General features: G+C 39.6%; 1 protein-coding gene across 1 annotated transcript in view; it reads right to left on the bottom strand.

Moving 5' to 3' along the window:
- The window catches only part of ARHGEF10 (Rho guanine nucleotide exchange factor 10), a 148,620-nt gene that overhangs the window by 78,595 nt on the left and 54,346 nt on the right, over positions 1–15,679 (bottom strand). Inside the window, exons 11-17 of the mRNA XM_067558434.1 lie at positions 13,255–13,367; positions 7,737–7,814; positions 7,338–7,517; positions 6,374–6,490; positions 4,844–4,936; positions 2,861–3,031; positions 1,632–1,777 (exon numbers count right to left, since the gene is read on the bottom strand). Coding sequence (XP_067414535.1) covers positions 1,632–1,777; positions 2,861–3,031; positions 4,844–4,936; positions 6,374–6,490; positions 7,338–7,517; positions 7,737–7,814; positions 13,255–13,367 — 898 coding nt within the window. The remainder of the gene's footprint in view (positions 1–1,631; positions 1,778–2,860; positions 3,032–4,843; positions 4,937–6,373; positions 6,491–7,337; positions 7,518–7,736; positions 7,815–13,254; positions 13,368–15,679) is intronic.

The raw sequence follows: 15,679 nt of genomic DNA, 5'->3' as shown, positions 1-15,679 counted from the left end.
TGTTGGAAGACAGGATACTGGGCTAGCTGGACCATTGGTCTGATGCAGTATGGCCGTTCTTATTTAAAATCTATTAAGAAGCCTCAGATCTGTACACCACAAAGCTGCAGACTAGCATAGATCCCAATCTGGATGCACGGCTTACAGCTGGGCCCATCTCTTAGTGGAATGCACAACAGTCGGAGATGGAAAGCCCTATTTTTAAAGTGAGTAAAGCCTCTATAAACACATTATTATAGAAAAGGTGTGGGCGGAAAAGGCAAGCTCTAATCTGAACTGCTAGAGAAAAAATTACCTTATACATTTTTATGAGACATCTTTTTCTCTTAACAAATCCCCATGGCACATGTGTACCAAATTAGACAACACCCCAGAGCAGGTTGCCAAGTAACAGTCAAGCCCACAGGAAGAGGTGTATTGTTTGTGATTATTGTAACAGTCACCTTAATAGGAAACCTAGAGACTCAGCAAAAGCATGGACTTTTCACATGAGGAAAGAAAACAGGTGGCATTCTGCCACATTAGCAGCAATTACACAGAATCCAGGACATGATGTCACAAGAAGGAATAAAATAGGCAAAAGAAAGCAATTTTCTCTCAATGAATCACAAGAAAATAGCCAGATGTGACAGAAGGACTGAATAAAAGAGAAAGGAGAAGAATCACAATTCCTGGTTACTAGGAAAACAGCTTGTGACCATCTGAAGAGCAAAATGTTATTAAAGGTCACTTTTCACTTGCTGATATCATTTGAGACTTAAAACTAGAAGATTAAAATACACAAAATAGGTAAGGAATACTTTATGGTATTCACACTTCAGTAGTGTATTGAAGACACCAACTGCTCTCACATTAGGGCTGAGAAAAGCTGCTAGAAAGAAAGTGTAATGGTCTATATGTTCTCTGCCAGCATGTTCCCATACATAAAAGAAAAATAATTTACAATACAACCAACATATGAAAATGTGTGTGACCTTGGTGCACATGAAAGCGGTAGGCTAACAGCACTGGTTATAGCCAGCAACAGAACAGAAAGCACTATACAGAAAATACCTTTTTCTAAGCATCCTCAGTCTTAATCCTTCAGTTTTAGGCTTTAGGGGTGAAATCCTGGCCCCACTGACATTAATGAGAGCATTGCTATTGATTCCAATGGTGCCAGGATTTTACCCCATCTTTTTTTATTTTAAACTGTAATCTCACCAAATTATAGTTTGCTGTGTGTGCATGTGTGCACAAAGAATCAACGCCAGACTGAGCTCATATAAATTCACTTTCAATTATTACCTAAGTCAAGGTTAATATTCAGGTCTTCAGAGGTGAAGAGTCAGTGCACTAAGCCTCTGTGGCCCCTTATCTCCACTACAGGCCAACAGTTACCAATATCTAGACACTGGACAAATTCCTTCTGTCTATTGGTAATTTTCTGTTTGTATACTTTTTTCTAGTGGTTTATCTCAGTTCTTTAAAATACAATCAGAAGACAAGAATGATAACAAAGCTACTGGCACATTTATTACTGAAATGTATAGAAACTACTATCTCTGGTTAAAGTTTCCATTAAGAGTCCATATGTTCTTCTGGTTCAAGTTTCTGAGTGATCAGTTCAAATAGCATGAAGTGAGCCTTACCGTGCACTCACTGTTGCACACATCAATACATCGTTCAACATGAAGAGTCTTCGTTCTTTGGTTTTGACAATTTCTCCTTTGTCATTGTAAACTGTTTCTATCATATCATCAGTCCGTATTAGGTATCGGTTTCCACTGCTGAGTAACTGAAGTTTTAAAATGATCAACATATTAATGTATACACACGACATATCCATCATCCATTGCGAAAACAGAAGTAAACATAATAGGATACTCTGTTCTATTCTATGTTAAAAGTGTTTATAGGTGGATTTAAGGACATGGATTCATTGTCTTTGGTAAACTCTTAGAGCTTGGTTTCCATTTACATGAAGGCCCCTTTACACCACTCTGGAAATGTAAAGGGGTCTTAGCATAAATGAGAATTGGGCTCATAGACTTCTACAATTCCCTTCTCTCTACTCCTCCCCTCCAGTCAATTCACATATGTTCTGAGATGTCAACTTCCCCAAAGAGGCACGAAAGAGCAGGAGGAGACACGATCTTAGCTACTCCTTCTGCCTGCACTTGTCTACAGAGCTGACTGGCAGTTGAGGAAAGCACGTAACACAATTTACAGGCTCCAACTGCATTTTTTCCACACACAATTATGACTGAAGCCAAGAAGGTTGTTGCTGTCTCCATTCCTTTTAAATGTATCTCACCATTCTCATGAGGATATTTCTATTTTGCCATCCAAATAATTGAATAAGAGAAGCAGACTCTTAAAACAAGAAAATTATTGGATATATCCATCAGCACATCTGGAACTGCCTTGCAAGGTCAAAATACTAAAGGGGAGAAGTTGGATCTTTAAATTCTTTATACTGCCTATAGGGCCAAATTCTCGATCCTGGCATGAAGGCAAATGAGGAGGTCCTTTTGCAGAGTATCTATGTGAAGGTATGAGGTGGGATAAGGAGTTAGCATTCTCCCTATACCTGGTCACACAACACCAGTGATCTGCTAGTACCTCCACTAGACTGTAGCACTGGATACATAACTCTTCACCCACAGCACATAGTAGTTCTGGCCAGTGGATCTACATTACCATGGAGGAGCATTACATTTTCCACCCATCCTATTCCCCAAACCTGCCTCTGCTTTAAATAGAACCATTACACAAAGGAGTGCAAACTGGGTGGCCACTCCACTAGCTGTTCAGGAGAAGGTAATAGAAAATTAGCAATGTATTAGCTACGACAACTTAAATTATTTTCTGTCCCAACCTTGTTCAGATAACGCTCATTCATGGCTTTTGCGATTTGCTTTATTTCACAGCGCTGATCCGCATCCCTTTTCCTTTCATTTAATTTCTCTGCCAATGTTTCGAGCTCTGTAAGAGCCATCTGTAGTGGCAGCCTGTCAGGATGTCCTTTAGTAGTATTCTTTAACATATCCTAAAAAAAAAAAAAAAGAGGAGCACAGATAATGATTTTTGAGGCATAAATTAAAGATGTTACATAGTGTTGTAAACTTTTGTCTAAAGTTATTGCATTACTCTGAAACTGAAGACTACTTAAGGATAAATCCAAAGCTGTTAATGACTTTTGATGCAAATAATAGAGCACTTTGGAATCTTCAACCAGTTGGATCATTGGTTGGCTGAATATTCAAATGGCTTTTCAAAGAGATGTTGGCCTGTGAAATAAACATCTTGTTTTCAGTAAGTACTTAAGAAGGGAATTTAAATTGAAGAAAAATATGAAATATACAAGTGACATTAAAGAAACAGTTTGAAAATCAACATGCATTATAATATGTACATACCTGTATCCAAAGACTCTGCAAAAACTTCCCCAACCTTTAATTTAATATAAGGTCACACTAAAACTATTTCTCATCATTATCATTATTATTATTATTTAATAACCGTTAACAATGAGCTCAATGTTGTACAAAATACAGTAGAAGAAACGGATCTCTATGGATCTTGAAATAATTTCTGAACATTTCCATATTTGAGGCATGTGCTGCCCAGATGGTTTCAGTGTTTCCCTTTGCCAACAATTCTTCAGCATGCCTACGTACCCACTATTATTTCTTATCAAATGGACCCATCTCTTCCGCATCAATGATGCTAGCCTGTCTGCCCACTTGTGAACTACTTCTCTCAACCATCTCTAGTCTTCATTCCATACTTACACATGATATACCATCCTCAAACCAGACCTCCTTCATAACACCTAGAAAAAATTAACCAACTGATAATGGCTAGTGGGATGGAATTGGAGCTGCTCTGTAATAATGTATTAATACTGTATGTAGACTCAGTTATTGGGATGTTCACTGTACAAATATATTAGTTCAGTTTACTAAGGGGCTGCAAAGAAAAAACAAGCAAGAAGAAAACAGAAAGGCTCAAGATAAGCCACTTCCCTGCAATCACTTGAGGCTTGTTAAGAGACAGTACCAGGATAGGAAAAGGCTTGGGAGTCAAAAGATCAAAAGCACTACAACAGTTTAAGCAGAAACATTTTCTCAAAGACCGTTGAGATATTCATGGGATACAGGCAGAGATAGAGGCACCTGCTGTGAAGAAGTTATGCCTGGGTAGGGTACCATTAGAGGATGGTAAACTTTTGGGTGAGATAGATATGCCGTGGACTGTTATTTTCAAATCCTTTTTATCTAAATGCTTTGTTCCTGCAGCAAAATAAACAACACTTTGTTTTAAGAAGGAAGTCGGATCACTGTACACCACCGGTTACGCACTCCTAAAGAAAAGAATCTCAAGTGTCCGAATTCCCCAAAGAACAACTGTCCATTACCTGAATGTAGTGTATTCTGACCTTTAAAATGAGACCAGCTGCACACAAATACACGACACAACTGTTTTTGAATCAGGGATACCTAAAGAAATATTTATTGACATGCAGAGGTAAAGTGCCAAGCTCTAGTAATCTTTTCCCACAGTAGATGTTTATTTGACTCAAAGTGGGGGTTTTTTGTTTTTATTTTTTTACTTTTTAGGCTTGCTGAAAAATTATCCAAAAAAATTCCTTTCAAACTGATTTGAAACAAACAAAAAATCAGTTAATCTCACAGCTCTAATTATTAAACACTTAATTTTCCACTTCTTTGATCCCAAGACTCAACAACAACTCGTCTTTCAATATATTGCTGCAACACAGATTCCACAGAATCCTCCAAAGGATGAATACTAAGAGAAAACACAAAAGCAGCTAATCCTCATTGGAAATATTGTTTACCTGAAGCAGAAGAATGAACTGTGGAAAGCGTTGTATGGGTTTCATCATTAAACCGTAGAGTGTTATTCTATCAGGGCTCGACTCCTGGCATTGCTGAAATGAGAAAGTCACTGCATTTGCTCATGTTAGTAGATTTCTATCATTATCTTTCAGAGAATGAAAATGTTTGCCAGGATTTCTTTATATTGGTGACATGCTTTGTACCAGGAATACAAGAAAGATTTCACAAACTCATTTAGAAGTATTAGTTAGGCCCCTGTGAAAAATCTCACCATTAAAATTACCATTAAAATGGCAAGTGAAAAGAAAGAAAACTTCCTCCACAAAAATAAGCAAAGGGTCAAATCCCAACAATACAAAAGTAGCTGAAATGGGAAACTACATTCTGTGTGAACTGAACATATTTCTACTCATTTAGAAAATGGTTTTAAGCATGAACTTAACTTTAAGCATGAAGATGTTCCCATTGACTTGTTCCATGTCTTACATTTGACCATTTAAGTAACTGCTTTGTTGGGTTATGGACTTATATTCTACTATGGCTGTTCTGTGTTTTGGGAGCTAGGGTAAAACCCTGCCAGACGATGCATAACTATATATCTATATTTATTAATGTGTTCTGGTATTTTAAAAGAGGAAATCTAGGGAAAACCCTCCTAATCTCAAGGCTACATATAAACAAACCAAAGTCCATAGTTGTCTTTATATAACACCAAAGGACACCAGAGGAAAGGAGAAAAAACAGATGTATCACTTTGTTAGTTCTCTGCATACTCAGGAGAAGAACCCTGGAATTTTCTAGGTAGATTCTTATTATAGCTGATTGACAACTAGGGGGGAAATTTCATGATTTTTTTTTTTAATTCTCATTTTTTTCGAAATGCTGAAATATTTTGACCAATGTATAAGTTGGTTCAAAAGCAGGGAAGGTAATGATCAGTATTTCAAAATGCAAATAACATTGAGCAGTTCAAGTACTTATACTGGTGCCCATCCCTACAGTACTGACTTGCAACCATTCATGTGCCCCCGACCTCTAACGCTCTAAAATCCCCATTTTTACCTGACCAGAATTTGAGTATAGTCCTGAGTCTGCAGCCTGACTTAGGCAAACATCCCACTGAAGTCAGACTGAGTAGGCTGAGAGCGACTAGCCCTGTGTGTTGCTGTTACCGTGCCCAGAAAGGTTCATAGTGAGTTTTTAATTTAAGATTTTTATATATAATGTAGCTAATGTATAAACTTTGTCTAAAGATGAGATCTCAGCTTGTGATCTATTAGCTAATGTTCATCTGAGTGAAGGAGAATCCCAACATTTTGCCAAGCACAGTTACTCTAAAAGTCAATAAAATTGAGGAGCATGGCAAAATACCCCTTGAAGCAAAATCATGTCATCCTCCTGCTACACTAGAATTGTGGGTGAATTTTGTTCTCTATATTTCATCAGAATTTACACCACGCCAAATTTTCCCCTAACATCTTGTGCTATCCCATTTTCTTCAGCTTTCTTTCAAGCTTAAATGTACTCACCTTTAAAAAATCAAGAAAGGCAGGCTTCGTGGCACATGTTTTCTTGAGAAGCCCCACTGCCGTGCTGAAGTTATTTACATACTCACTGTATGCATCTAGTACCATGGATTTAGAAAACTGAAACACAGACAAGACAAACCTCAATCATCCACAGTAAATCCAGCTAAAGATGGATTCATTTAAATATATGGGACCAAATCCTGGCCACTCTGGCTGTACAAAGAGGAGAGACAGCTGGCAAAAGGCAAGTGGGGATTCCTCTATTGTTCCGGGGATGCCTTAGAGTACTGTGCATTGTTGCATTCATCTCTCCCATGAGTAGGAGGGAGTCTCGGGGGGGACAAGAAGGGTGGAGCTAACATGCACTGACCTCCAGCTAGTGGAGTGGTCTCTAAGGCAGACCCTTAGACTGCTCTAAGTTAAACCAGAGGTTGGTTCAGCCCCTTCTTGGGCTGAAGATTGGGGGAACAGAATGATCTGCATATCCATGCCTCACCTTTTCTTGCACCAAGCTTTACTCAATCAGATTCAAGTGTCTAGGCCATGGTCTACAGTATTTCTAGCTACAAGCAAAGCTCTAAGGGCCACTTCATGCTCTCCTGTTCTTCAGAGAGGTCTAGCACCTGCAGCTCATGTTGATTTTGGTGGATTTGATCATGCCCAGCATCTCTGTAAACAAAGCCCCTTATTTAAATGCCTAAATGTGGATTTAGGAGGCTAACATGAGGCACACAAGTTTGAAAATACTGGCCAAAGCTCCTTCACTTGCAGCCAACCAAATAGAAGACCAGTGTTCATGTCAGTGTCCTAATGGACACATGGGCTATTACAGCAGCCACCAGCAGTGGGGAACACAGGAAAATAACAGGACATCCAAATTAGATAGAGAATTATATAGAAGATCAACAATTTTAAAAACAAATATAGATTTTTTTCATGCCTCCGCTCACATGTATTTACTTACTGAAGCAACAAAGACATCTCCAATCATTTCAACTGAATCCCACTCAGAGACACGGCTGGCCAGCGCTATCTGAAACATTGAATGGCACTGAAGAATCTCCTTAATACGATAAAAGACCATTTTGAGTTTTCTTTCGCTTAGAAGCTTTGGTTCCATTTCTGAGAGAGGCTTCTCATATTGCTGAGTAAAGAAAACAGATTCATTCAAACAACCGGAAAAAAATTAGAGTTTAACATCAAAAACGTAAAACCTAGGCCAAATCCTGCCGTATAGTCAAAAGAAAATACATTTGATCTGATACTCTAATATTATGCATATGATTCACAGTAAAACTGATGAATCACTCTTTTAGGATTTGGTTCCTTTCCAAATAGTAAAAGGCAAACAATACTTAGATACCTCAAGAATTCTTTTGAGAGCATCCACGTAATTCTTCTCACTGTCAACCACAGAGCCCAGAATATATCTTCTCACAACCTGTTCAAAGTGATAAAAAAGTTAAAAACTCTCAAACTTTAAGTAGCTGATACTTCGCTCAGTTCTGGAACTTTTTGAAAATAATTATTATTACTGATAGAGATGTACAGATACTGTGGAGTTTGTTTACTAAATTCTTTTTTGTTTACTAGTCTGAATAACCTAATTTATGGAAAGAAAAAAAATAGCTGGTCCAGTTGTCCCTATATCTACAAGGGAAACAGAGTTAGGAGCATTAGGCAAAATCATAGATCCACATTAAATATTAACCATAAAGTTGATGAATTGATGAATTATTATGTATCAAGCTAAAGTATTCCTGATACTGGAATTATAATAAAATAAATGTCATATCTCTTCAGAAATCAATTAAACTTACTATTACTTTAATGATGTTTTTAAATTGTGCATGAAATACTACAATAGCAGTAGTATGTGTTTTCTTTGTTGACGGTCTCATTTTAAATGTTTACTTTTAAAATATGGCCTCTTATTTACCACCCACAGTTTTATGAGTACAATTAACTGTGAACACAGATCATGAACCTTAGCTACTTGATCTACAGATGCAACACAGGTGATCAGTTATCAAAATCAAGCTTCAAGTGTCATGTTTTCATTGTTTTACATCTTCATAATATATTAACACTGATTTGGAGAAAAAAATCCAATGACAGACTCTTGAAGATTTATGAACAATACCAGTGAAAAGGTATTGGCACAGGGTCAGTATTTTATTTCCATTACCTTGACTGTATTACTTTACATGAGGAAAAACATTCTTGTTCATTCTCTTACATCTTAACAGGATTGGAATAGGTTCCATGATATATTAATTTCCATTGAATTTTTCTCCAGAACATATTGTGTTTTGTGGCTTTAACGCTATAATGATTTTCTGACATGTATCAGACTCAACGATATATATAATGCACAATGTCAGTGCTTACATATTATTGTGAGAGACATCTTAGTAATGCAGACAGATATGTAGGAAAATCTAACCAAGGGCTGTTACACACTTCACATAATATTACAAGTCTGCTACATCCACATTTTTGCTGGTATGGGTAGGTGGGAAAAATAATAATTACGACCCAGCATTTTTTATTTTTAAACATATAAAACTTATAATAGAGATTATGATTGCAGAGATAAAATGATTCAACATTTCCAGACTCACAGTGGGACACAGATGTAACTAGGAATTCAAACAGGAACAGGATTTAAACAAAAACTGTTATGCCATCTAGTGGTTAACAGCAACATGTTCATAAAGAAGTTTAAAAGACCAAATGTATAGTGTACAATATATACTGTATAGTATAGTATAACTGTTGTCAACAAATGCCTACACACATAATACTTTATTTTTCATTCAAAAAGAAATAACATGATCCAAACATGCATGTGTGTGGCAAGCATTTGGATTTTTATGCTCAATACAGAAATAATTTAATATTCTTATCATGTAACCCTTAAAAAACAACAAAACAAACAACACCAGCCCTAGGTTCCCATCACTAAAACACACTTCCAGTGTTTTTTCCATAATATTTCTCTTTTGATTAAGAGACTATTCATTCCCATCAGGACTATATGTCCTATCTAGGTCCCAGTCTGTGCAGTCCTGAAATTGACAAAAGTTCATTAGTCATATCATTGTAATATCATACTTTCTTATAGTACCCTTAACTCTCCAGGCACTACACTATTCTCATCATCTCATCAAAAAGTGGAGAACATCAAAGGAAGTCATTCTCTCCCTAAGTCAGTACTGCCCTATACATTGTCCAGCAGAGTGCAGTCTCTAGAATATTGGGAGTTTTACTTCTCCTTGCCCCATGGAAGGGGCCCAGGATGTATGGATTACTAGCCTGACTATTTCTCATCATCTTAGATATCAAATAATTGTCTGCTTCCATCTGCCTACTTCCATGATCCTCAGGTCATTCACCAAATTTTCTCTTTCAACTCAGTCTCCTTCCAGTATGAATTTTCTCTGCCAGCTTCAGTCTGAGCTTTGCACTTTGAACTAACAAAAGGCTAGTCTTCAGCAATCAGTGCACTACCTGGGGATAAACTGGGGGGGGGTCAGATCCCAAGTGTTGGAGGCCCAGTACAATTTGAGTTGCTTGACCTCTGTCCTACAGGCTTAACATAGCATTCAACTGCTTGCTTAGCTATTCTGACCCCTGTAGCATGACATCTTTCAGTTGTCAGAGACTGAATAATAGTATAGACTCAGTTTCTGCATAGCATGGCACATAATAAGACAAAATACAGATACTGTATGCTTGCAGCTGCACATAGATAACGGTAATGGGAACAACAAGTTATCCTTGAACGTCTGGGGTACATTGTTTTATTGCCAAGGGGCATACTTTTACTCCGCCCCTCCTATCACCAGATGTTGTTTTGACGACCCCAATTATTATGATGAGAATGAAATGTAGTTAAGGGTGGAAACCCAATGTAGGTAATTAGCATATATGAGAAAAAGATGATTAGGCGAAGGTTGTTTATGGAAGGGTATAAGTAGTTACCATTTAGACAAAGGGGGGTGCTCCATCAACACCTGAGGTGCTGCCGGTTGGACCAGAGGCCACTGACTCCCTGGCGGGGCCCCTGAAGAAAGCCGTTCCTGCATACAGCCTTCTGAGTAACTGCTTAGCTCTCCAGCTTAGTGAATATGATATATTGTAGTTAATTTTAGGCTTTGTATCTAACTAGTATATTTATAGAAAACCTTGCACATTAAACCTTATTGATCTGCAAATCGGGCGTACCATGTCTCACTGGTATTCCCACTGATCACAGTGTCCAGAACCAACACCAAATACACAAGGATTGTCTTTGACACCTTCCCAATATATATCAGAAATTCTCTATGAAACACAGTATCTCAAAGGAGCACCCTGGAACCCTCCTATTCACCACTATGATATGATCATGATATGTTTTGTACAATGCATGCCTTGTGAGGTATCATTTTAAAAGTCTTGATCTGCTGAACACTGATATCCTGTTGGATTATATGTGCTATCGTATGTGAAGTTATGAAGTATTGCAATATGTTACTGAAATATGTTGGGAGGTTCCCACAGCCAACCTTTCAATTGCAACATAGTACAAGACAAACAAGTGCTGATGGCCTATTAGAGGGAATCCACTCTCCCAACAGCCATCCCATAGATGTCTCAGAGAGAGCAATAGGCAGTAGAGACAGCCTGACCAATGGGGGCTGCCTGACCACCATGTCACAACAAAGATCTTTCTAGCAAGCTGGAAGAAGGTATAAAAAGAGAGACAGTGACATCATCACTTGGCCTCTCTCCCCTCCCTCCCCATCTCAACACCTGGAAGACAAAGACGTTGAACTGGGGAAGCATGGTAAAGTAATCCCAGACTGTGTACTGAGGAACTATAACCTGCTTGTACCATCGGTCAGGGTGAGACATTATTTGATTCAACTCTTGCTTAGACTAAAAGTTTAGGATTTAGAATGTGTGTTTACCTTTTATTTTCTTAAGGTAACTATCTCTGACCTTTATGCCTACCACTTATAATCACTTCAAATCTATCTTTCTGTAGTTAATAAATCTGTTTTATATTCTACCTAAAACAGTGTGTTTTGGTTGAAGTACTTGGGAAATATCAGCTCAGGTTAACAAGGGCTGTTGCACGTCCACTACCCTTTTGTCACAGTGACGAATTAGGTAATGTGCTTCCACTGGCCAGGCTTCTGACCAGTGCAAGACAATACAGTTCTGGGGTGCAAACCTGAGGAGCTGGGGGGAACTGGCTGGAGCCTCTCTATTAATGGTTCATGAGTGACTGGAAAATCATTCATGTAACTCAGTTGGATGTGTCCCTCCCTGTGAATGTGTGTAAGTGAAGTGCCTGTCAGAGATTTATAGCTTGACATCAGTATCACAGTGTCAGAGATAGCATAGGTTGGTGCGTTTGGATGGCTCAGCAGTCCCACAGTACAGGTTTCATCCCAGGTACCCTGTCACACCCTCCTTTACCTGCCACAGGTTAGAAGGGTGGGTACATAATGTCATCCAATTAATCAGATATACTTAACTGATAATACTTAGTATATTACATGTAGATATATAATGCTTAACATTACTCAAACAACAATTAGAATCAGAAAACATTTTTTAAGATTCAGTGGATTTGAGAGAGATTTTCTACACTTCAAAAGGAGAACCAGGAGCACTGGTAACATCACTCAATGGAAATGTTTAAGCTCGTCTGCTGTATTTCACCCAAAGCTACGTCACATTCAACCTTAAGTTTTAAATTTTAAAAAAGCAAAATCATAGACTTTTTTTACATCCCTGGCTAAGCTTACATCTCGTGCAACTGGGTGCATGCTCACCAATTTCCATAGAGCTACTTAAACTCACACCATCTTTATGTTCAACCTCCCAAAATCTATCTATTCTAATTCAAGTTAAATGTGGATACATATCCAAGATAAATGTAACTCAAAGGTGAAACTGTTCAGAACTGAAGGGGGAAGGAAGCAGGGAGGAGATCAGATTCCAGAAGCCTAAAAATAAAGGGAAGTCAATATAAAAGGGACATTTTTTAAGATTCAGTCCCTTGCATCACTGAAGTTGCTTTCAATCTGGTACTTCACTGTTCATCTGAAGAATGAATGTATTATTGGCCCATTAATTTTCTTACAGTATATTAGGCTTCTTTTCTGTCACTGCTTTCTACACCCTGCTCTGCTTCAAGTAGCCCTGTTACAGGAACTGAAACATCCAAAATGCTTGTCTCCTGAGAATGGGGTTCTGAAGAGGGTGGAGTAAAATTATACTCTAACAAATGTTTCTAGTGCCTGTAATGTTTAACAATTGCAACAAATATTTTCTTTTAGAAATCCCATGACGTATTTATCCAAGATAATAATTCTGACCAATAAAAACTCTGAACAGTCTCATTTTGCAAAGCTTGAGTACTCCGATTTAGGTTCAAGTAAACATAAGTAATTATTAAATTTAAATCAATCCCCTTAAATACAAATTAGTAACTTGCCATCTGGACTAAAGGAAGAGTTTTCTTGTTAATTTGTTTTCTGTTCTTCACCTACATCAACGTAAACTGAAGGGTAGAGCAAAAGACATGCAGTAGCAGCCATGTCGGAAGGGAGGATGATTTTGTGCTTAACGGGTGGAATCCAGTAAACCTTGGTTCTAGTCCAAGCTCTGCTACAGTTTTCCTGTGTGACCTTGGGCAAGGTATTTAGGGCCTGATTTTCTAAATCAGGTGAACAACCGTGCAGGCTAAAATAAATGTACCATTGTCTATTTAATTAACATGCATAATTACCCCATCACAAATCAGGTTTTTGTCCATGCAAATACGCTATAAAGCATTTACTGTACGTTTCCATAATATTTAAGCACATACAAAGTACTACCTGCAGCTGTGATAATCCTTCAGGCATAGGAGTCATAATTGCTTCTGTATGCATACAGTCCACATCAATAAATAAATTTAGTTCCTCTTCTTCCAGACAGGATGTTTTATGATCTACAAATGATTACATGCAAAAGAAAGTCAATTTTTATATACCTATGGGTAGGAAAACAAGACTCACATTTTCCATGCATAGTCATTTTATTGGAGCATCCAGTCCTGTCTACATTAATAAGCATATTAACGAACTCTTCCATCATTACTCTACACCGGTGCAATTCCATCAGTGCCAGCAACAGTGGGCGCTGTAGCAGAGAATAACTTCTGGAGTTTTCACCATCATAGGGGTGCATCAGTGGTACAGCAAGGGTGGGAGACTTCTCAAGCAACTGGCACCTTGTGTGTCTTTTGCTTTACTTTCATTTGTTCTTCCTAGCCCAGAAATGCTGCAACATCTTCATCTTCAAAAATACTTTCTACCATAGCAAGAATGACACTCACAGCATTGACGCACCCAACTAACCCCCACCCCTAAAATTAATAAATAAACCTATTACAAACAAGAAAATCAACTAACCAGAACTGAATTCCGCAAGGAGAGTTTTTAAACTACAATAAAGTAAGAGAGATAGAGATTCCAAGTAGTCCAATAGGGACTTCACAATTGGTATTGATTTTATGTAGAAAACGCTCAGATACTGTAGTGATTGGTGGTAGTATAATAGACACAGACAAGCATATATTAGAGAAGTAATGCTTCAGAAAACAGAATGTAAAGAGTATGAGCAGATTTGTCTTAGAAAGAGCTAATTAAGGAAGTAGTTCTGCTAGCTTGCAAAGTCTGTTATTGTGATGGGGTGTACTTACCTGCATTGGGCAGGAAGGGGTTAACCCTACACTCTGGGTGGAGGATGTCCCACCCTTTTGCCCTTGTTATGCATGCTCAAACTGGTATGCTAGCCATAAAAAGGAAGCATCTCAGCTCAGTTGGGGCTGGATGCCAAGGAGGAAGGATATGTGATGGAAGCTCCAGCCAGGGAGACAGAGGAGTTCACGGATGCCCCATGGAGGCCAAAATTGCAGGCTGCTATGCCCACCGAGGGATCTGGAGTCCCCAACAATGTTCAGGCCAAGACTTCCGGAACCAGGGTAGGAAGTGGTCCATGGGAATAGCTACCTATTGGCCCGTGAAGAGTCAGTGTGTTTCGGCCAGATCCCTGCTAACTCAGTGGCACTCACTTGTCTCTGACAGAGCCTAGGTTGGGACCTAATGGAATAGGGTGGGGCTGTGTCCCTCTACCCCAGCCGTCCCCTAACCCTAGGGGGCAGCCCATTCCGTTCTGGCCATTAGGTCATGCTCCCCGAGGACTGGGACCACTGTGCTGACTCTGGTCACTAGGCCACACAACCCTGAGAGTGAGGACAGCCTAACAACTTTGACTGTGGGGTCTGAGCACCCCTGTCCTGCCCCAGAGAGTGATGGAGTGTACTTACCTTGAGACACATGGTGGAGAACACCAGTAATGACCGGGACCTGTTGAGGGGCTTAAGAAGGTGAAATCGGAGGGAGGAATAAGCCTCCTTTATCATTCGTCAGGCACACCGTCTCGCAATGGAGACAGACAAGGTTTTAAAGTGGCTGCTGAAGAGCCAGCAGCAGCAGACAGCACATCAGCAGCACCAGGCACAACAGTTGCTGCAGCAGATAGTAGCACAACAAGAGCAGATGATGCAAGAGTTAGCCACACAACACCAGGAACAAGAGCGACTGATCCAGCAGGTGGCCTCCTTGATGCAGCCAACAGGGATGTCTGCACGCAGCACCATCGGGCCAGACACTGGGGCCCTCCCAGCCATACTCCTGGTGAGACTGACAAAAATGGGACCCAGCAATGACCTGCAGGCATTTTTGGTGACGTTTGAACGGGTAGCCACCACCACTTGGTGGTCACCCAAACAATGGGCCATGCTCTTAGCACCCTATCTGACCAAAACGGCACAAGCCACCTATCAGGACCCCCAGGACGCCCTGATATATGGAAAAGTGAAGGCAGCTATCCTGGACCAGATGGGCATCAACCCCAAGACCTACCATCAGCACTTGCACCGAGAAAGATATCCCACTTGGGCTAGGCCACGGGTGGTGGCCCAATGCCTGCGAGACTGTATGTGGCGATCGCTAGAATCCGAGAAACGGTCAGGGGCCCAAGTGGCTGGGGCTGTGGTTCTAGAGCAATTCACCCAGATTCTCCCTGGTGAGGGGGTGCAATGGCAATGACCAACGACCCTCATGGAAGCAATCGAACTCTCCAGCCCTGGACAGTGCTGTGTTCAGACAAATGTGAGAAGGCCTTTCAGACACTGAAGACATGGCTATCCCAAGAACCGGTCCTTGAACATCCAGACTTCATGAAGGCCACAAACTA

The sequence above is a fragment of the Emydura macquarii genome, unplaced genomic scaffold (assembly GCF_026122565.2).
Source record: "Emydura macquarii macquarii isolate MOO-44397 ecotype Brisbane River unplaced genomic scaffold, CSIRO-AGI_Emac_v2 contig_2063, whole genome shotgun sequence".
NCBI classification, from domain to species: domain Eukaryota; kingdom Metazoa; phylum Chordata; order Testudines; family Chelidae; genus Emydura; species Emydura macquarii.
This window is presented reverse-complemented; position numbering and strand designations above follow the sequence as displayed.